The sequence below is a fragment of the Periplaneta americana genome, chromosome 11, assembly GCF_040183065.1.
Source record: "Periplaneta americana isolate PAMFEO1 chromosome 11, P.americana_PAMFEO1_priV1, whole genome shotgun sequence".
Classification (NCBI taxonomy): domain Eukaryota; kingdom Metazoa; phylum Arthropoda; class Insecta; order Blattodea; family Blattidae; genus Periplaneta; species Periplaneta americana.
In genome coordinates this window covers 14,190,837-14,215,341 of record NC_091127.1, presented here as the reverse complement: position 1 = coordinate 14,215,341, position 24,505 = coordinate 14,190,837, and the positions used below count along the sequence as shown (strand labels likewise).

General features: G+C 33.5%; 1 protein-coding gene across 1 annotated transcript in view; it reads right to left on the bottom strand.

The window, feature by feature from the left end:
- LOC138708825 (uncharacterized protein CG43867) overlaps nt 1–24,505 on the bottom strand; it is a 414,444-nt gene that overhangs the window by 21,548 nt on the left and 368,391 nt on the right. Inside the window, exons 18-24 of the mRNA XM_069839027.1 lie at nt 13,440–13,729; nt 7,353–7,530; nt 5,684–5,839; nt 5,348–5,587; nt 3,330–3,469; nt 842–1,096; nt 201–318 (exon numbers count right to left, since the gene is read on the bottom strand). Of these exons, the coding sequence (XP_069695128.1) occupies nt 201–318; nt 842–1,096; nt 3,330–3,469; nt 5,348–5,587; nt 5,684–5,839; nt 7,353–7,530; nt 13,440–13,729 (1,377 nt within the window). The remainder of the gene's footprint in view (nt 1–200; nt 319–841; nt 1,097–3,329; nt 3,470–5,347; nt 5,588–5,683; nt 5,840–7,352; nt 7,531–13,439; nt 13,730–24,505) is intronic.

Here is a 24,505-nt window from a genome sequence, read left to right as displayed (position 1 = left end):
CTAGATGAAATATATACAGACGAGATTTACAATATAGTCTACTAGTACAACACAAAGTTTTAGTATCAATTTCATGAAGCGTTATTGAATGTCATGAATTCACCTACAGATTAGAAGACGTGAGAAATTAGGTACTTCTTTAATTTGGTCCTAAATAATTTTATGTTATTTTATTCAATATAGTGTCAACATTTCCTCACCTTTGGCTTGCTAAGAGCAAATAACAACTTCTGACTGCCTGCACCTTCTTCAGCTGACACCACCAGCATGAAATCATCCTGGCAGCCACCAAATGTGACAATGGCAGAATAAGGATACCTGCACAAACAATGCAGGAATTACTATGTCATCAAGAGGAACCTGTAATGCTGGATACCAGCTTGCAATTCAACAATTTACAATCAGCAGAAGGGTATGAAATATTAAATTATACAATGCGGGTATATTTATGCACGATTTGCAACAATGACTATTATATTCGCCATCTATTCATAGAAGTAATAACTAAAGAAGCCACACTTACACCAACAAATTATCGACCACTATCGATTAGTAGCGTCAGGTATCTTTGAACGCCAGTGTACATGTGAACAACTACTACCAATAAAACCTTATTTTTGACTGAAAACGTCTTTCCACTGTGCAAAGATTATTGTTTCAAGGAGTCATCTTACTTCATTCTATCTAATTTCAGAAACAAGTCTCAGTATTTTGCTCTAGCTTCTATTATGTCACAGTAAACATATCGTTTCCAGGAGATGATGGAAAGAGCTACAATGGCATGACCAAGTCATGTTTCTACAGTCTGTCAGGTATTATATGTATCAAGACTCTTTCATACTTGGCAATGGCTTGCATGGATGCCAACTCCAGGAGGGTGACACTATCCTCGCTGACCACAAGCCACAACATTGTCCCAGGAGCCACTCCTAGTTCTGCTCCAGCCAAAGGTTGTGGGGTCCTCAACTGAGCCTGAAATAAGGTCGCTCCGAAGTGTGGCCACTTGCGTGTGCACGTCAAATAGATGCGCACGCAGTCCAGCAGACTCCTGCCTTTTAGCGATGCCCACTTCTCCTGCAAGAGCTCCTGAAGTTCCCTGCAGTTGACCAGAAAGACACTCTACATTACAAAACCTAAAACATCGTAAGGAAAATAGTGGGAGGAACTAATCTCTACAAATTACAAATAAAGACTGAAGAACGTAAATTTATTACTTATTAGTTGACTATTTAGTGGCTGGTTTTGAGTTCTTTCATTAGTCGTGTTTTCTCCTTTCCTGAAATTTATTTATAATTTATAAACTGTGAGTAGGTTTGCCAAGTGTCCAGTATTATATGGGATGTCCCATAATTGAGGCCGGAAAAACGTGTCTATATGAATTTCAAACGGGACATTAAAAATCCCTTATTTATGGACATTATGTCATAGATGGCCAACGTTTTCCTACTACTATTGTTTTTTTATTCTTTATTATATGGTGTTGTAGAATTACTGCCTTTAGAAACGTGACAATGAAGCTAATAAATTTTAACCTTTACCTACTTCTGTTTCACTTACAAGTATAGTAAATCGCCATTTTAACTCTCCCGTTTTTAAGGAATAATCTGGTAAGTCCCAGCCAAATAATAATAATTTATTTTTATTTATTTATTTAGAATATTAACGTGCAAAACAACAGCACAAGGCCAATTACAGTTTAGCACAAGATACAAAACAAAACAACAAATGATGATGAGAATGAATGATAGAAAATGGCAGTGAGATAAAATACAATCAATATAATAGTCAACATTAATCATTGACCAAATGCAACAAAATAAATGGCACAAATAATTATTAAAATTAGTAAAGTGAGATAATTAAAATAATGGCAATTAAATAAAATGAATTACCGGTACAAATGAATTAATGAAATCATACAAATGAAGACAGGAATCATATAAGTAATAATAATAATAATAATAATAATAATAATAATAATAATAATAATAATAATAGTAGTAGTAGTACCGGTAATAGTAATAATAATAGTAATAATAATAATAATAATAATAATAATAATAGTAATAATAATAATAATAGTAATAATAATACTAATAATAATAGTAATAGTATAATAATAATAATAATAATAATAATAATAATAATAATAATAATAATAATAATAATGTAATTAATTCCCACTTTTAAGGAAACCCGGTTTAAGGGAAATCCCACTTTTAAGAAATACTTTTCAAATGGATTTTGTGATAATGAAGCCCGAAATATTGAATCAACAGTATCAGCATATTCGATAGCACATCTTAACTGATACTAATGTGGTGCGTCACTCAGGGGCATTATTCTTTATCATTCTTTATGGTCTTTCTTTGCATTGCTTTCACAGAGTGGTTGCTTTGCTTGCTTTGTTCTTGCAAGTTGTGTGGATTCTGTTTTCAAGTCTTTTTTGTTGTTAGTTTATACTGTTTATGAATTGTTATAATGGCGACTAAATGAAAGAAATTAACAATCAGACAGAAAGTGAAAATAATAAGAGATTAATTCTAAAATAAGACTATCGCGCATAATATGGTAAAAAGGCATGTTTAGGTATGGTTTGCCAACTACTTCATTATGGGGAATAATGAAGAAAAAAGAAGAAATTTTCAACATCGAGTTCCAGTGTGGTTCAGGTTCAACAAACAGAAAAACATTAGTGCCTCACCATTTAAAAACATTAATATCTCACCACTTGAAGAGTTAGAAAATATTATAATGAAATGTATTGTAAATAATAATTGCAGACCTAATTAAATGATTATAATGTTTGGTATATAACATACATGTTAGTACTACTTATTTTAACCTTTCCTTCCCATTTTAAGTAAACCTCCTTTTAAGGAAAACCCCTATTTAAGAATAATTCCTCAGAGATTCGTTAAAAAGCGGTTCTACTGCAATTATATGCCCAAGCAATAGCTGTGCATGATCATTGGTACAGTAATTATTGTTGTTGGATTGTGTGTGGTATGTAAAGTGTTTCAAATCGAAATGAGTCATTCTCCTCCACATGAAACAAAGAGGACATGTTGCATTTAGAAAAAACAGAACATCATTTACTAGTTTGTATAAACACAACCTTTGCAATTACCTCTTCTCAATCAGTATAATTAATGTTCCTTCTCAATTTTATTAATACTGGTACAAATAAACTAACGGTTAGTAATACAACTGTTTAAATAGTATACCAAATTTTGGGTAGATACTGTCTCCCTTGATGTTATTCTACTCAATGTGGGTAGAAGAGGAGGAAATGTAGACTTGTAAGCAACATTTTACTATATACTAACCTGAGTTGGTCTGGTGTGAGTCCGTCTTTGTAGCGGTAAGGATAGAACTTGTCCAGAGCTTGCAGCACCAAGTGATGAGGGTTCCCTGACGCACCACCACTCCCTCGCCCCTTGTCTGAGTTGTACTCTCCGAAATCAATCTAACGAAAACATAAAAAAGAAAGAAGTTCTTCAAAATGACATACAATTGATATTAGCCTGGAAATGACAGCATATTTAGCAGTTGTTCATTCTGCTCTCAGCAGGTCTCTTGATGGTAACCAGTGCAGGCATGGCTGCCCAGAGATCAAAACTTTAGCACATGTCTTGGGATTCTGTGAACAGGGACTGTTCTTGAGGAACTCTGGACATCATCTTGTATGATCCAAAATTGCTGCTGCATTAAGAAATAAGGGCTGGATAGTAGAAAAAGAAATCTCCTGTCTAGCTGAAAATGGGTCAACAAGACAAGTCGATATTTCGATATTTTAGTGTACAATGCTGACACTAAACAGGGCATCATTATGGAGCCCACAATACACTTTGAAGTAGTATTCATCAGTCAGCTGATAAGAAGAAGTCTATGTATGAGCCTACAGTTGACTATTTCAAACTAAAGTATTCCTTAATCCACACTGAGGTATTCAGTTTGCTCATAGGTGCTCGAGGGGCTAACCTAACTTTTTTTTTTTTAAGAATTTCGACGGCAATTTGCTCTGCCTACATCTCTGTAGGATAAAATTGTGGTAACTGTGTTTAAAAAGTGCTGTCAAATCCCAATTAATCACATGGTGCCTCATTAATGAAATTGTAATTTTCCATTCCCTTTTCTTTGTTCCTTTTTTTTAAATTCATTACTTATGTTTACACATGTGAGAGTATACTGAGTCTTTAAGGACTACCTTCGATGGGGACAGTTTATAAATAAACGAACAAACAAATGAAAGAACAAAGAAAGAAAGAAACAATCAAACGAATAAACATATCAATAACAACCTCATAAAATTACTTACAAAAAACACTCCCAAAAATAATATACACTTATGAAAAAAATATATATATATATTTGATTAACAATATTTTCACCGCTACAATTACACATATATAAAAACTAAATATAAACATTTACATAGAGATAATAAATTTTACAAGAGAAAAAGTTCGTCCAAAGGGCTGGACTCTGGAAGAGTACCCAAAACGCTCATTGCATTTCCACGTTGAATTGCAATACTTAAGCGTTGACGCAAATAAGTAGTGCAACGGCGATCACCAGTAATGGAGATCAAAATTTGGCCGATTTGAGACACCAAAACTTTAGCGTCATGACTCCAAGGACCGAAGGTCTCCACAGCAAATGGGACAAAGATATAATTGTCTAAAAGATGAGCATATCTATTGACTTTCTTCTTCTCAGCTAATTCAGCAGCAGATGCTGTGCGTCTGGAGGTATTCGGTAAATAAATAAATAAATAAATAAATGAATAAATAAATGAATGAATAAATTAATGAATGAATAAATAAATAAATGAATGAATCAATCAATAAATCAATGAATCAATAAATAAATAAATAAGTAAGTAAATAAATAAATAAATAAATAAATACATGTGTGTGTGTGTGCACATGTGCATACAGTACGCATGTATGAATTTGTTTTTGGAAATATGATACATTTTGCTTTGTAGATTGTCATTACCAACGGATACCAACTGTAGTTTAAAATTATTTATGAAATATTCTTTAGTAACTCTTGAATTTCAACTGAGAACACCGATCAAAATACTCCTCATTTCTCGTGAAAAACAACAACTGAATATACTGCAGTGGACTATAGTGGACTTTATGTTGTCGGCAAACAGCTGGATACATTAAGAAGATTGACTGATTGAATTTCAACTAACAATTTTCACTCAAATATGAGGTGGGAAGGTTGTATCTATTCATACAAAATATAGGCCTAATAGAAAATAAAACGAGACATTTCTAAATACAACATCAAATATATTAATTTAGACGTATCTGTACAAAAATTAACATGCCTGAGCCATGAGGGCAGCCAGCTCGAGCGCCAGCTCCTTGTTGAGAGGGAAGCGCCCCTGGATCACTTGTTGGTTCACTTGGTAGCACAGCAACAGACGCTCCCGGTCTGTCTCCATCTTTGCATTATGTCGCCAATACAAGCGGTTCTTGTAGGTTAGCTGGATGACACGTGTGTTCTCAAACTTTCCAGAGCCCTTCTCACGCAGAGCTGTCTCCCATTTGGAGATCACGTCACAGAGCTGCCAACATAACATGTTATGTAAAAACACAACACACATTACACTGTTTGCAATGAGTCATCGACAACTTGCAGTAAAATTTAATTAACATACTACCTTTGCCTGCAGTTCTATAAAGTGCTCCAAGTCCTTCTCTATGGGGTCATCACTGAAGAGAGTGAACCCTGAGAGTGCAGAATCCCGACAACCAATTTCCTGGTTCAGAGTGGACAGGAACTCTTCAATTGTTGTAGAACCATCAAAACTCACAACCTGTACGGAAAGGAAATAATAAATAAATATGTTGTTGTTAACTAATGCTTAAGCCATTGACTCTCTTGCTCTCCAATATTTCTCACACACAGTGGGTTCAGAGAAAAGGGCTGGACATCACTGAAGATGAGCTGTTTGGACAGTAAGGATCCATCAATGAAAATATGAAGACATTCTCTGTCAGTGAATCTACTATGAATAGTTGCCAATGCTAGCAATTTTAGGACTTCTTTTAGAGTTAGTTTTCTTAGTATCTTCAACCAAGTCCAGATAATCCTCTATTTATATTGCTTGTGCAGTGTTAGTTTTGTGAAATAGATTTTATTTTCTTCCTGGGAGATTTATTTTTTCCTTAATATCATGTACTTGAGAGAGAAAGTTTTCCTGAGATTTAAAGCTAACTATGAAGTTTCTTAGTTACTAATTTCTAAATGGAAGTCTTCATTCATTCATTCATTTATTTTATTCCATAGATCTTACATGAGCAATGAAGCTTTAAGATGTGGAACAAGTCAAAATTTTACAATATTACAATTACAATTTTTACAAATTTTTATAGTTTTACAATTTAGTAATTTTCTACAATTTTTACAATTTTGTGCAATTTTTTACAATATTTTGGTGAGATGTAGTGAGATGAGGTGAGGTCCGAGGATTTGCCAAAATATTACCCGGCATTTGCCTTTTGGTTTGGGGAAAACCTCGGAAAAACCCAACCAGGTAATCAAATCAAAGGGGGGTAATCTAACCAAAGGGGTTGATGCCAAGGACTCGCCATAATCTGATCAATTTTTCGTATTGAATAATAGCATACTTTTCTAGTTTATATTCAATAGGAGACTGATAAACTATCAGTTGCATTAAAGGTAATGGAGTAGATTTGACAGCTCCTGTAATTAATTGCAGATTTTGATTTTCTAATCATTTGATCTTTTTAATAGTTGCTGTTATTAAAACTTCACCGAAGTATGTAATTACTAGTTTTATATAAACACTATAAATGCTAGTAAGAGTTTTTCTTGAACATTCTCTTTTCATGCCTAACAAACGTTTTATAGGTTATAAACGCCTTTCAGCTTTTCTTTTTTTTTTTTTTTTTATTTTATATTCTATGTTTATTAGCAGTACGAAGAAAATATTATTTCTACAAATGAATGTGTCAAAAAATTTGTATCCGAAAAATAAATAAATGATAAAATAATAATAATAATAATAATAATAATAATAATAATAATAATAATAATAATTACATGAGTCAACTATCTGATGACAGATTTTAACCTCATAAGTGACACCAATAAGGTATCACGCATGAGGCAACTAAGCCAGGAGATAATAGGGTAAAGCGGCCAGTTCCTTTCCCCTCAAATAATAAATAAGTAAATAATAATACATAAATAAATAATAAATAGTAATAAATAAATACACAATAAATAAATAAAATTTTTAAATATAAATATATATATATATATGCGTAACATACTATGTCTACAAATGAAGCCAGTAGGCCTACCTGATAAGCTCCATTAAGCATGTGGACTGGTATGGCATGAGGAAGTGAGTGATGGTACGGGTTCTTGAGCAGTATGGACAACACCTCCATTCTTGATGGTTTAGCTTCTCGCCCACCATTCTGCAGAGTTCGTTCCAGGGCACGTTGGCAGTATGCAGCATATTTGCCACATTCACTCCTTGAAAGACAATTACATCACAATTCAACAGTGTGTACTGATTTTACGGCTGGTGGTTGATGATTTTATCCAACGATCACTTGGCAACTAAGTCACTGACTCTTGTCAACTGATCTCGCCTTTTTGATACCTATAATTCGTGTCCTTACCAGCAGGTCTACATCAGTTGTGGGCAACTAAAATCAAATACCTTACTATAATAATACCGGACAGCTAGCAGTTTATTTATTTATTTATTTATTTGACGTGTCAATAAAGACACATGTCATTACAAGTTCCAGGTCACATGGACCCTTGCCTTAACCAGAATATTGCTTATAACATGAGTATGTAAATGAAGTGTGACCATCTTCTCCATCAGAAACGGAGACTGGTAAACTGGATGTCTAGGTAAACTTTCAGAATCAATGATTTTTGCAGAAAAGTTAACATTACTTGATTTTTTACTGAATGCTATGTGTAATTATGGTTTAATAAGTGGATTAGAATGTGTTTGTAGTTTCTGAAGATAATTTTTACGTAAGTGCTGCACGTAGTCACTGAATAAAATGATTTCCAGGTCACTGTACAGTTGTGCGTTAGTAATGTAAAAATCAGGTCCTGTGATGGGTCTGCACACAGCTCTTTGGATGTCATCTAGTTTCTTGATGTGGCGGGGATGGATTTGAGCCCAAATTTCTGACGTGTAGGACATGTATGATCATACAAGTGATGTGTAAAGTAATAGTTTGGTTTTGAGGGGAATGAAGCTTTTAAGTAATGGATATAATGCTAAGAATCTTTGCAGAGCTCTGTCTCGTACTAACTGTATATGTTGTCTGTATGTCAAACGACTGTCCAGTACTAGACCAAGATATCTGACCGTTGTTTTGAAGGGGATGTGTTGATTCTGAGCGGTTGTAATAATCGTGGAAATCTCCTTGTAAAAACTAGCAGTTCTGCATGTGAACGATGCTGGTGCTGCTACCTAGGCGGCCAGTGTGGAGATACTTGAGAAAGAAGTTGTAATCAACTGCAATGTATATTGTTGCTGGGCTAGTTAATAGTTTTATTAATTAGTGCTGTATTAAAATGTCAGGGTGTATGTGTGCTGTTTATAATTGTGACAATTGCAGCATTACAAATTGCCCCAAATCGTACTTTCGATTTCCGACAGTTCATAAAACGTGAGTCAACAAAATTCGTTATTAGGTCTATTGCCTTTGTCTCTGTGTTGACAGAGCAATAAAAATTAGCTTTTTATTTAGGCCTAATAAATGAATAGAAGTTAAAATATATTGGAAATTTTAAGGTTTTAGCAAATTACGTTTTATTGTTGTCTACATGCCTTTACTAATAATTACTACAAGCATCAGAATACTTTTTTTTTTATTATTCAATGCAGTGGCACTTGACTAGAGTCATTGGCCGTACAATGGCGATAAAAACTAAAATGAAAGAAAACGAAATAAAGTGAACAATGTGCAAGTGAAACTGTGAAGGAGTGGATGTCAGCACTGCTGCATTCTTTCTCTGGCCTCCCGGTACCTATCCACAAAGCTGACAGATGAAAGTGCTGGACAAGTCTTAATGTGGTTTGAGTCCATGGTGTCGGAACATCCACAGAGCATGCAGTGGGGCTGGATAATACACCCAGGCGGTGGAGGTGATTAGCAGACAGTCATGACCTACTGTGGTGCGGAACGTCGCAACAGCTTCTCTTCTGGGCCATTCGGGGAGAGTGGAGTTTTTTATTATTATTATTTATTTTTTGTTATTATTACTACTATTATTACTGTTAATTATTATTATTATTATTATTATTATTTTTTTTTTGTTATTATTACTACTATTATTACTGTTAATTATTATTAGTATTTATTATTATTATTATTATTATCATTTATTTTTTCGTTATTATTACTACTATTATTACTGTTAATTATTATTAGTATTTATTATTATTATTATTATTATTATTATTATTATTATTATTATTATTATTACTAATTGTACTTTTTTAATAATTGTCATTATTGAGTGTAATTAGTTACCACTGCCACTGGGTATTTTAACGTGACTATACATTTCAATTAATTAAAGTTGTAATACAACTGATTTTATTCGTTTTATGTATTTCAACCAATTATATAGGGCCTAAACTCTTAATTTTGTCACATTTTTATTAGATTATGAAATTTCCTTTGAATTATTGATAAAGTCTGGAGAAATAATGTCTGATCTATACAGAAAAAAATGCATGATACAGTATTTAAATCCTATCAATAATAAATCAATTTCCATAGAAAGTAAAGACTAAAGATACAGTATAATACCTACTACATACTATAGTATTACCATTTTTATTGCAATACAACCTGATAAGAGGCGCAAGTTGGCGTTGAAGACGATGTTGAACATAGGTTGGACAGTCTTGAAAAATTAATAAGAAATTTTGAAGATAATTTTACAGAAATTAACAAAAAAACTTAATCCTTTTGACATTCTGGAACAAATATAACTCAATCCAAGACACAGAACACACCATTAAAATCCAGAACAATCCTGGGAAATCCAGGATGTCTGGAAACCCTGCCTTCGTATTATCCAGATTGCCCTTGGCTCGTATAGTCTGGATAATCGAGACGCTACTGTACTCAATTTTATTAATGGACAAAATAATATCTTATATGCAATGAAGTTATCATATGGGCTAATTTTTTTATTCCTTCATCTAATGAAAGCTACATCTAGGATTTGTTTAACCTAAAAATGCATTTACGTAAAGATTAATTTGTGGTCCTGCAGAATATATCTCATTGATTATAGTTCACGTTAACACTTTGTTTGTTAAAAACATAACATACCCACAACATATACTTAATACACAATTACAGTTCAATACCCACACATTATTCGATGTCATGATATGTCATAACACACAAACAACCAGCCCCCACCATAAGAGCAACACACCACCACCCCTACAACCAACAAATGCACATCGCAGAATTCAAGATCACCAGTAGTTCAGGAGACACTGATGAAAACGTAACATCACGTCGAAACGGGCCGTCTGTCCAAGGTATATATCTTTTTTAAAAATTTTAACACTTTTTAACGTGTGACTAAATAATTTTATGTTTTTAGAATATATCTGTTAGGGTAACAATGATTATTAGAGGAGAAAAATTCACTCCGGCACGGGGGATCGAACCTGGGTCCTGGTTCTACGTACCAAGTGCTCTAACCACTGAGCTACGCTGAAGTTCAATCCACAGCACCAGATCGAATCCCTCTCCTCTAGTGTTTTTCCTTTCTGGCCTGACTCCAAGTTCGAAATATATGTTGACATATATTAAGTCAACTGCCAATATACAAGGAGTGACTTGGTGGCCGGGATTCCACAGCAATATGCACTGTTGGGCGAAGAATCTACGTAAAGATTAATTTTTGGTCCTACAGAATATATCTGTTATGGTAACAATAATTATTGCTACAATGGGGTCCACATCTGTGGAGTAACAGCATGTCTGGCCGCGAAACCAGATGCCCCGGGTTCGATTCCCAGTTGGGTCAAGTTACCTGGTTGAGGTTTTTTCCGAGGTTTTCCCTCAACCTAATATGAGCAAATGCTGGGTAACTTTCGGTGCTGGACCCCGAACTCATTTCACCGGCATTATCACCTTCATCTCATTCAGACTCTAAATAACCTAAGATGTTGATAAAGCGTCGTAAAATAACGTACTAAAATAAAAAAAAAAAGTTACAATGGGAATCATTCGCATACCGTGAGTTCAAAGACTAGTATTTTAACTACTACTGATCACTCTAACTTCATTAAATCTGACAATTAATTATATGAGCCGTTCAGAGCAAAAGTGGCGCAAGTCAAAATTGGTTAATGAGGTTTGAAGTAAAAATTCTGTAAATACAGCGCAAAGTTAGTAAGCATAATTTTACGAGCTGAACTAAAGGGAGGGGCTACTCATCAATTAGCACTGGTCAGCTTGATGAGTTAATGACTGAATTTGGTATAATTTTCCTCTATCCAATACCTAATTCCCTCTTTACCCTTTCCTATCCAGTCCTCTGACTCAACTCTTACTTTCTTCGACTCCAACGGCATTAGAGCATTCGAGGCCTAGGGGTTCATTTCCCTTTCCATCCTCCTCTTACTACTTTTCTGTTCCAAGTGCTGACCTGCTATGGCACTAAAATCGTCCTCCAGTGGCTTAAGGAGGGAAAGCTGGTGATCAACAAGATCTCCCAGCTAGGTCCAATGGACCTGTCGACCAACAGCAGGTGTGGTCCTCCAGACATTCTGGGGGTTGTGTGTGAATGGAGTAGCCACCAAAACGTTAAAATATGGTGTTCACTTAAATCGGCTACAACTTGCCATTTTCAAGAAATGGATTCGGAACACTCAAAATCTGTGCTTCATTGGCTGGTCATGATAATATCTTTGAAAAATATTGGAGTGCAAGAGGTAAAATGACTTTATTGTCAAATGCCTGGCATTAGAAAACAACAACAACAAAAACAACAACAACAACAGCGCAAAGTAGCAATTAATATGGCCTTCTTGCTATCCACTGACTACTAATCTATACTAATAATAAATCTGTAGCCGAAATTTTTCTGGTAATTTTCGATTTTCCAAAAATAATTGGTCCTAACATATATAATTAACCATCCTGAAACCGAAAATCGCATTTTTGAAATTTTTGTTTGTATGTCTGTCTGTATGTTTGTTACCTTTTCACGCGATAATGGCTGAACCGATTTATATGAAAATTGGAATATAAATTAAGTTCGTTGTAACTTAGATTTTAGGCTATATGGCATTCAAAATACTTTATTTAAAAGGGGGGTTATAAGGGGGCCTGAATTAAATAAATCGAAATATCTCGCTTATTATTGATTTTTGTGAAAAATGTTACATAACAAAAGTTTCTTTAAAATGATTTCCGATAAGTTTTATTCCTTGAAAAATTTTGATAGGACTGATATTTCATGAGATAAATGAGTTTTAAAATTAAAATAACGCCATCTAAGACGGTGCAATGAATTAAGAACAAATGACTTCGTCTATAAGGGGCCTTGGACAACAACAATCGAAACAGGGGCCTTGGACATCAACAATCGAAAGCTATTAAACATAGCCTACAGAGAATGTTTCTGTGTTTGCATGAAGTAGTATCAGAAGCTAAATTAACCGATTTGTATAATTAATTATTATTTCACCATTGGAAAGTGTAGTTTCTCTAGAGGGACATATTGCTATAATGTTATTACAGTAACGTCTGAGTAAATCGAGGACAGGTACTTAAGATTAAAATAGCTTCTTATGCACAGAAAATTTGATAGGCTATTTTGTACATTCGTTTTCTATATTTCTTAAAATAATATTTATGTACACTCATTTTAATCTCAGAGAATTAACGAACAACGAGAGTGTATTGATTTAGTATGCAGTAATAGTATGTTAACTTAGCAATCCATTATTTTATAATTCAAATTTTAACTATGCTCAATTGAATCGTGTTAAAATATATAAAATACATATGTAATAAATGCAATGCAAAAAAAATTGGGTAATGAGCGAAGCAGATTATTTTGCGCTGTTGTAAAAGTTGTTCCCTGGATCAAACGTCCTATTTTAATTATGTAATTACTTTATATTTATTTCTAACAGGTGCAGCGGAGCACACGGGTACGGCTAGTAGTTTAAATAAATTGAATATTAATTGCTACTTTGCGCTGTATTTTACAGAATGTTTACTTTAACCCTCATTACCCATTTTTGACTTACACCACTTCTGCTCTGAACGGCTCATATACTATTATTGAAAAAGGAAAATCAGTTGTTCAGTTTCACATGCTAGAAACTTAGATTGTTGCGTCAGGCATCATTGTACGATACTTGCTTGGAGTCTGCGTTGCGATGGAGGTGCAGCTTGAGATACCAGAGCAGGCGGTTGTTGCGTGGCACGAAGAGCGACACAGCCAGTGCAAGGAGCTGCCAGCCCTGAACGAACACAAATGTCGGGGGGTTGGTCTTGCAGTCCAGCAGGGGCGGTGCGGGGGGAGGGGTGGCCTGCAAGGAGGTGGGGGATCCCCTCTGGGTGCCCCCCACACCACCTCCTCCCCCTCCATTGCCAGACGAGGACGAAGAATCGCACGCAAACAACGACTGCGTGGCGCACAGCAGCAGCTGCTAAACGAGGACAACAACACCCATTATTGACGAAGTGGCACTGTCGCTGTGGATACCTGCACCGTGTCCAATCAGTGAATACAAGTCAGTTTACTGTAATCAAATTGTTTCTTAAACAGGATCCTTTCAAATGGTCAGGAAATACAGAGCGTTCGCCTACGGGTGGGGCCAGGAAAGCGGCCTGCCTGCGGTGTCGCTTGCGGGAATCGTCTATCCATAAGCTTCCGCTTTCTATACTATACTCTGTAGAGTTTTAATTTTAAAAGTTTAGCAGCAGTAAAGACTGGTGTTTTTGAAACACTAACTTCCTGTGAAACACGTCTTAATGATTAATAAGGAGAGCGTGTAAATGATGCACTGATTTCATCAATTTTTTCTTCCGTCAATACTCTTTGTTTTCGCTTAGGAATTGTAGCATTTATCGACCCTGTTGTCCTTAATTTGTTAACAAGACGTCTAACAGTTTCTCTACCCTGAATTGGAGCACCCGGATATTTCACTTCAAATTGCCTACGCACCTCTCTACATGACTCTGTTTTCACATAAGCATCATACATAAAAACTCTCTGTTCAAGCGTGAATTTTGCGTTTTGCATTGCTAACAAATTTTACACACCGCTGGATATTTAAGCAACTGTGTCAAGAAACTGCACTGTACGTGTTAAATACTGCAACATCTGGCTCACAACTGATAACTTGTCGACCTTGATGTCCTTGATTGTCGAGCGTGTCTCAACAACTGCGCGCACAAAGCGGCGTATCAGTACATGCCGCTTTCCTGGCCCCACCCGTAGGCGAACGCTCTGTATATGTTCATAACACTCTCATAAGAAATGAATAAATCTCATTTCCTGTGAACCATTTTCAGTACCAGTGTGGACTATAGCAATACAGATACCAACATTTTTCCAATACAAAAATATTCACTTAGACACGCATAGTATCCATCATTTGGACTACTTTCTTTCAATCATATAAGAAAGAAGAGAAGTATATACTGATACAAAACACACAAGGAAAACCGGTTCATATATACGAGACAGTATGGCTTACCACGTTAAAATTTATATCACTGAACCAGTCTAGCACAATGCAAAAATATGTATTAAAATTATATTAAATTTAAATTTACAGCTTACATTATACATATTAAATAGGTGTAAGATTAATGTTTAAATTCCTTTCCAATGCCCACAGAGACATTTATGGGACAATGTCTCGTGAAACTGCAGAGTCCTCTAACAGACAAAGCAAGAAACAAATGAGAGGAAGTGGAACGCAATAAGCTGTCAAAAGCTGCAGCATTTAATGAGTCTACAATATGGATGCCATCACTAAAATCGATTTAGAGTTTAGTGTTCGTCAGCAACAAACCAACACAGCTCACAGCTCCTGTACCGTACAGACTAAAATTACGAAACATAAATACTTCATGAATGATTTCCATGAACAGAAAATACATGTTAAAACTCGCAGTGGCATATTTTGAAACTACATTTCAATTCTGACAAATATTTTTACCTCAACTGAATGTTATCAAATGAACTAATATGATAAAATTCTTTATTATCTCAATAATATAGAAAAACAGGAAAGCAATGCAATATATTGTCCAAGATTATATAATGATTTTATAAAAAGGAATCCTAAACTAAAATTATTAAATAATACATTTAAAAAAAAACAAGTGCTTGAACTGTTTTTAAAATTATAATCATGTAAATTCTTATTCTTTATTTATTTTTTGTCACTTTTACAATGTCGTATTCCTAACTTAGTATGTTTATGCATAGGCTATATACCGTTTGTTTTTTTTTTTCTTATTCTTTTTAAATTTTATGTGTAATTACAGTTAACAGTTTAATCACAGTTGTGTTTTTTATTATTATTATTATTATTATTATTATTATTATTATTATTATTATTATTATTATTTTATTTACTGTTTCTTTTTTTTTCTTCTATCCAGTTTCCATTATTGGTCACATCCGACTTCAAGCATCTTGCTTTTTCGGATGTGACCCAGTTACTTTGTATTTATACAATGATTTGTAATATGTATTTGACTATGAGATTGGTAATCAATTTCGAATTTTGAAGAATATTCATATACGAGTATTACAATAGTATTGTAAAATCTTTGTTATTGTATGTAATTTTTGCTTGCAATAAAAATCTTTGTTATTGTTGTTAATCTTTGTTATTGTTATTTAATAAATACATACACATTATCAAATACAGAATTCAATGTTATATTGATTAAATACAGAATTATGTACTCTAAAATCAATTTTATCAAATTAAACTGTGATAAAAAAAAGTTTCAAGATAGTGCTACCAGTAATCAGGGTATTACGAAAGCTAATAAATTTAGTTAAATCGCAGTTTATAGTAAATATGTAGACCTCTACTGATTTCGTAAAGTTAACTGGTGGATCATACATTAGTAGTGCTATGATTTAGAACTCAAATTTATCTCTATACTATCTATTTACAAAAAAATGACTGCTTTTATATTATGTCATATACTAACATAGTCTCCCTAATAGTACACATAATATAACCTTTTTAAGTTTCGAATTAAGTTTCACAGAAAATATATAGGCTAAATTAGACTTAAAACAGAAAGTTCTGTATTTAATATAATTAGCTATATTTCTTAAAATACGGATACAGGAGCTGCATAAAATATTAATGAAAAGTACATTCTTTAACACAAAAATTTATAGCACATTTATAAAAAAACGAGCTTATGCGAGCAACTGCTCAATTTCTGCCGAGGGTTACCAGTTGCTCCTGATGAGAGACTAGACAATACAAGCAACATTATTAAACGATTCTGTAGGCAAATGCCTGTACATAAACACATTCAATTCTCTCACGTTATGAAGAAAATTTTACACATTACAGAAGAAGAATATCAGTACAGATATGTGTGTGTACAGTGACAGAGTTTAGTACACTCATAAAGCAATTTGATACTAATTTAAGGTAGTTTCTAGAATGTAATTTGGAATAAAACTTTCGTCAATTAATTTTATTTCAGAATATTTACAATTAATTAATTATCAGCAAAATGGCTTTCCACCTCAGTCCACAGTAAAGTATTCTCAATAATTTACAATATTTCTAAGGCGAAAGCAGTTACTGGAACTAATGACTCACATATTTTAGGCCTAATTTATATTCATACACAAATTTTATAAAACTATGTATACCGGTACTGGTAGCTCTATTCATTTTCTTTCCTTCTTACGAATTTCACCCTTATTGAGGTTTGTCTGATTGTCTTTTTCGAAAATCTCAATCCTATATATCCGACAGATGGCATAAATTTCGTGTTGGGGCATCAGCCTGTCTCTAGGCCTTCATAAAAGACAAGACAAGAAGTCACATTGTCAAGGACATTCCCTAGTCGGAATTCTAACTCACGCAATGTTAAAGGTATGTATTAACAGTCATGTACACCATGACTGACATAGTTTTATCTACCGTAAATACAGTTTGTTGTTACACAAAGTCATAAGTAATAACTTAAACGTCTTCACGTTGTACCTAAATACTTTGGCCTGTCTGTTATAAATAAATTAATAAATTTGACTTAATTACCCACCTTAAATATCATGGTACAGTAAGTGTGTAATAGGATGAGAAAACAGCTAAATATGTTGTTGCGTAATGCCAAGCATTTGGCAATGAAACCATTACCTTTCTTTTTTGCTTTCTAAAACTTCTCTTCAGTGGAACTGGTCACTGAAAGGAAGTCACAAACTAGGAGAAATTCTTCAGTCATTTCCTACTTTTTAATGCACAGACGACAATTTTGGATCACCTAGAATTTCCGTTTTAGTCAGATTTTTCCTAAAAATTCGTGTCCTGTTGTTAGCCTGAATTTTATTACAGTAGACTTGCACGGAGCTTGGTGGATCGCTTCTGGTTTGTTGATGATGGTATTTTATTTTTTGTCTTTGGTTTTGTTCTGCAGCTCCTGTTTGACCAGGTCTTTATATTTCTGTGTTATTAGTAGTTTTATGGATATACAAGGTAGTTGTTTTTGTTTTGAAATATATTGCAGCCATTTTTGCAAGTACTGCCAGCAATTCCACACGTCCAGGTATCCACTGTAGGTAAATGTGTTTTTGTAGTTTCTCTAGGTGCTGGATAATTTGCTGATATTCTTTTAATTTGGATTAATTTTATATTGCAAGAGGTTAGTTCTTGAATTACTGCCATTAGGTAGGAAAAGATCATGGCTTTCTTAAAACTTCCTATTCGGTAGAGTTGTTGGTGTGATATATAGATAGCTGCTATTTCTACGTCGAAGTTATTGCATGTTCTTCAACTATGGTAATTGATAAGTCGAGAAGAGAGGGCAAGTTATTCCAGCTCCTGACTTCTTGTTACTTGCTGAGCTGTCAATATACACATGGAGTCATTCTATCTGGAACTTATTGTTTCTAGAGCTAATGTTTTCAGGACTGAGGTACACATGTCTGGGATTTGATTATAGGTTCTTGTTGTACCTCTAAGTTCAAAGAACAATGGATTTTCACTAACTAGGATGTTCTCTTTGGGATCTGGCATGTTGCGTATTTGTTTGATATTTATGACTTGTGTTTTCAACTTTGTTTGGTTTGATTTTATTTCTTCCCAATTGGTTATTGATAGTCTTCGCGTTTTTTTATGTTCTGTTAAGGTAAGTGTTCACTACATCATATCGCACTCCTCGTACGAATTGCACCCAATGGATATTTTAAGTGCAGTGCGTTCACTTTAACGGCTATACCTCATCGCCTCATCGGATTCCCTATCAGCTGTTTAAAACATACGTCGTACGATATTGACATTGCTAAAAACAGAGGAGTTTTGAGGTTAGGTCTATTAATCACGAGTGTTAACAAATAAGAATTTGTAATTGAGGACCGTTTTTGCAAAACTTGCTAACTGAAAAAACTAAATTTTACAGGAGAGACAAAAAACTGAATGAAGACAGGTGCAACCATCACACTTTGACACACTATAATGAAGAGAAATAATTCAATTTTACTAAGATAACTTTAACATTGTGTAGAGGCCTGCTTTATGTTAACGAATCCACCAAAATCTCCATTTTGCAAATTTTGCAGTTAGCAAGTTTTGCAAAAACGGTCCTCAATTGTTTCATACTTCTTAATTGAAGAGGAAGAAACATAATATACGAAGGATACAGAGAAAAACGAACAGAGTCACAATTCTCATAAGGGTGACGACATCATTTCATTTAGTATATTACTGCAAAATGTATGTTTTTTTCTTAGCAAAATTGATAAAGAAGAATTAGGAACAGCAATAAATTTTGCAGTAATATACTCAATTAGATAATGACATCATGCTTAAGAAAATTGCGACTCTGTTCGTTTTTTTTCTGTACCCTTCATATATGTAAGAAACGACTTGATTACTGTAATGGGAACGCCTCAAATTATATAATTCTCAGCAGTTTTCTACAAGGGAAATAAGTTTTCCATCTGCCATTTTGGTGTGACTCTGAACATGGCACAACATAATAGTAACAGTTGAGCAATTAAAATTGATTTATTAAAGAAGATCATGATCGCACGCATCGGAAAAGTTGCTCATCCGAGAAACGTGGCTGGATTTACCAAGAGCCAATGCGTGCGATACGATGTAGTGAATGTGGTTACATAACAATTACAGCAAAGATTGTTTTTTTCCTATCTGTGCGATTCGTCCGATGAGTGCAATATGATGTAATGAACGCTTACCTTTAATGCTCTTTCCTTCCAATGTGAGCTCTACTAGACAATTTTGTGTTGAAGCATGCGTGGCTGGTATTGGAGTTGACTTTGCAGCTCGTATTCTGAAAGCCTGTTTTTGGCATATTTCTAATTAATTCATGCTGGACTCTATTGATGTGATTTGTGCTTCTCCGTAGTATAGCAGTACAAGTTGAATGAAGGTTTTTTTATGTGGTGTTTAGTGTTTGTCGTGAGCTACCCATTTCACTCCAGCTAGTCTCAAGAATTTGTAATATTTTGATTGTCCTAAAAGTTACTTCCTCTAAATGGTTTTTCCAAGTGAGTTTCTAGTCCAAAGTTATTCCTAGGTACTTTGTTTCTGAAGTTTGTCTCAAGGTACTTCCATTGAAACAACATTTATCCACAACAAATTTTGAAAGTGGTTTTCTTTTAATTACCTCAGCTTGAAACTTTTGCCTAGGATCTTAAAGCCTGTACAATTTCAAGAGTCTTGTTAATGCCTATTCTAATTTTCTGCAGATACGAAACACAAAAAATGGGATTTTACCTAGATAAATTTGATCACTTCCTTTCTAGTGATTTAGGGCCAGTAAATGGTGAACCAAAATAACACATTTGCGAGGCATATTTGGCCCAAACCAAAACTATGAAAAATAATTATTTTCGACTAATTGTAATATCATCTACTCATTTTTTATTTTCTAAGAACTCTAATAACATAAAATATCTCAAATATGTTGTTGTTGTTTTCTAATGCCAGGCGTTTGATAATAAAGTCATTTGACCTCTTGCACTCCAATATTTTTCAAAGATATTATCATGTTCAGCCACTGAAGCACATTTCTTGCTTTGAGTTGCACAATGGGCAGTTAGGGGACTGATATATTCCAATTCTACATCTAAAATATAAAACTTTATAAAACTTAAAAACTTCTGAACGTGTTAAAATTGTTAAGAAGGTGGTGTAGCTTATACAACCAGATGGAACCATCCAGTTATATAAGGTGTACTACGTTTTTTTAAATTTTAGATTGGCAACAGGTCATGATTATTTGGCCAAACATCTGCATAGAATTGGAATATATCAGTCCCCTAACTGCCCATTGTGCAACTCAAACCAAGAAATGGTTTCGGAACACCTCAAAATCTGTGCTTCAGTGGCTGACCATGGTAATATCTTTGAAAAATATTGGAGTGCAAGAGGTCAAATGACTTTATTGTCAAACGCCTGGCATTAGAAAACAACAACAACCTTTTTTTAAATAATTTTAACACTTTTAAAAGTTTTTATAAAGTTTTACATTTTAATAAGTGTTAAAGTGGACCTCAAGAAGAATGATAAAACTTCTATTTTAAAATGCAGTATTAGAACTTGTGTAAGTTTATAAAATACTAGAATGGGTCAAAGGGCATCCCATCTCAAGGTACATAAAATCAAATTGTGCATAGTTTCTAATGAACGTTGATATATCGTTGTTTTAGTGACATGAAATTTGTTAATCGTTAAAATTAAATAGGCTAATCATATCATCTTAAATCTTCCATTATTAATAATCAGTGGAAAGAAGCCGAATGTTCATAAAGTGAAATATGATGATATGATTTATACGCAATCAACAATTCTAGACTCTCCACCAGGTGCCGCAAGTAACACTGACACACAGAAGTGATATAAATCTGTGAGTTGATTTTCAGATGTGTAAACAATCCACAACATAGCATCCGATTCTTAAGGTAACACACTACGATGCTACAAAAATTATAACATGTCACTACATCACATATAACAAAACCACAATACAAAACATGACATTTCCATTCCACAGGGGTGTGCAAAATGATGAGTTCTAATCGAAATAATACAAAACAACACACTCTACAGCAAGACACAAGCGCTTGCATGAAACTTGACATCTAGAACTACACGGATCCAAAATCACTGTAATTATGTCATGCAATCAAATATCCAAAAATTTCGCCAAACATGTGCTATCATGGCCGCAACAACTCGAAGTTACGTGACTCATAAACTGAGGCAATGACTGCATCAGTACTATTTATAGATTCTGCATTATTGCATTAAAATAAAAAATTAAAACTAAAACAAATTTTCTTCCATAATATATGAATTAAATGTAATATTTTAAGTAATGAGTTCTCTTTAATATAAAGTAAATCAGCAGCAACGCTTGTAAAATTAACGAGCCAAACTTTTTTTTGGAGGAATTTGGAGACAACAGCTACAAGGTTACTGAATAAAGAAGCAATGTACATCTTAAACAATGCCATATCCCTCCATCAACTTCTTACCTTACTGCTCTGTTGATATTTACAAACAATTTGCATTCAAATAACATACAGAATAATAATAATTAGTTTTCACTTCAATCCGACATAAAAGAAAAATTAAATATCACTCAACCATAAGAAACACAGGTACACCGTCCAGCTTCTCAAACTTAGTTACAAACACATAAAAAAAAAATGTTGAAACTGATTCGAAATTGACAAGACTAGTTCTAGGAAAGAATTTGTGTGACTATGATATATTCTTTTAAATATAACGTAACACTGTGATTACCATTTCATTATGTTTTTATATCCATTCATCTTTTCCATATCTAGAAGACTAAACAACAGGCAAAGGCCAAAATTTTCCTGATCCTACTTATCATATGTTTATGCAAATATAATGAAATACCAGTAGGTATATAAATTTTATTTAAGAATTATTTTATGCATTAAATAGGCCTACATAAATTATTTTTTTCTGTGAAGTCAGATAAAAATATTTTCTGAAAACGTAATTTTGGAACAACTGAACTATTCCCAGAGATACATTAAGAAAATTATCTCCGAGAATATTACTTCATCTCCCCTAAAGTTTCATTCTGATGAAGTATTAAAAACACGTTTTTATTTAACAGTAAAGCTATATTTCTATTCTAATTTGAAGACCATATTTAAAATGAAAGTCTGAACTTTGCATTCCTTTACTTAGAGGTTAATAAATTGTGTTTTTCTTTGTTCCTAACACAGTATCAAAAGTCAGTTTTCAGACACTTGTAATTAGCACAATTAAATCAATTATATTTTCAAAATGAAGTCAATTCCATTATATCTTACAGTTATATTTAAAACTCTTTTAACACAATGTGCTTTATAAAAAATAACACTGTTTGTACCTTAATATCAAAATAAATAAGCTAAAAAAACTAAAATACCCGAATGATTGTATTTATGTATTTAAAATCTTACGAAGTAAAGAGAAAAAAAATGTTATGTTTTATTTAACGACGCTCGCAACTGCAGAGGTTATATCAGCATCACCGGATGTGCTGGAATTTTGTCCCGCTGGAGTTCTTTTACATGCCAGGAAATCTACTGACATGAGCCTGTCGCATTTAAGCAAACTTAAACGCCATCGACCTGGCCCAGCATCGAACCCGCAACCTTGGGCATAGAAGGCCAGTGCTTAAGTAAAGAGATGTTAAACATTTTTGTGAGAATTTAAACTTACTGTAGAAGAAAAAATATTATGCAAAAAATTGATTTTTATCTTAACCTGACATTATTTTATACATTCGCGAAGAACTCCATGTGCCCATTTATTTATCTTCATTTCATTTTTAAACAATGATGCCAAATATCAAAATTAAAATTATTTGCTTCACTCTTAGTATATATTCGTAATAAACCCTAAAGAACAGTACTGGACACACGTTTCCTACACAAAATAGCAAAGATAAACAAATATCTCACATCAATTCACAAAGACATAAAAGCGGGCATAGAAGTAGAACTTTTTATGTTACATAACCCGGAGATTAATGGTTAGAATTACGTCCTGACAGCTTTACCCTCACAAAAAGAGAGTCAGTACACATCTGAAAGTCGTACTTTTAAGTTATGATAATTAACTAACGAGACATCTTTCATGCCTGCAATTAGGAACAAAGCCATGTTGATCTAACTTGAATCTAAATAAAATGTTTAATTGAATTTTTTCCTATTAGTTTCTAAAGGAAACGAAAACGTATATTAAAGAGGATATCAAAATTATAACTGTCTAAAAAAATCTAAGTTTTAAAAGTAATTAATTCTATATATATTTATATATAGAGAAAAATAATTAATATAAAATGTAATCAATCTCAGCTAACTATAGTTTTAATCTTGATCACAAATTTATTTAAAAATAAACCTACAAAAACAGAGAAACTCTAACAAAACATTTCTCTCAAGCCATGTGCATGTTTTATTATTTCCAAAAACATTAAAAATATCTTGCATGTGATTAAAAAGGTAACTTAAGAAGCTATGAATTCAGAAAAAAATTAATGATCAACTCGTTGAAAATCGCAAGTCTAAAGGTATTGAATGGAATATGGATTGTCTGCAAGGTTATTTCAACGAAGGAATGAATTGCACTACGTACATATCTTAAGGAAATTGAATGAAATCTGTTTCATGATACGATATGTATAAAACTGAAACTCTACAGGAAGAATTTGACATAAAACGAAGCACTAGTAATCAAATTCGTAGATATTCTTTCTGATCTGGCCACTACTTGAAAAGTGCCATGCGGGGGCCACTGTGTCCTATGACTCTACAGACAGTGGTGCTTGACGTAGTAAAAAAATTCACTTGCAGAATTCAAAATAATTAATTAAACCTATGAAAAAGTGAGTTTGGTGTAATTACAGTAAAAGCTCTATTTCACAAAATTCAATAGAACATCAGTTTCTGAACATTGTAATGTAAATGTTTTTAAATCTATTGTTTCCATAATGTCTTTCATTTAACTGCAGGCTTCGTATTTTACGGCAAAGAGTGGCAGAAATTGAAATTTTCGAAGTACTTCAATTTATTTACATCCTATTTCGTTTATATAGAATACCGGTACAAGGAAACATTGTAGAAATGAATAATTATACAACCACAGTCTACTATATACAGTCACGAAGCTTGGGGTGATTTTTTGCATTTGTCGCGATAGTTGCTAGCCGCTTGG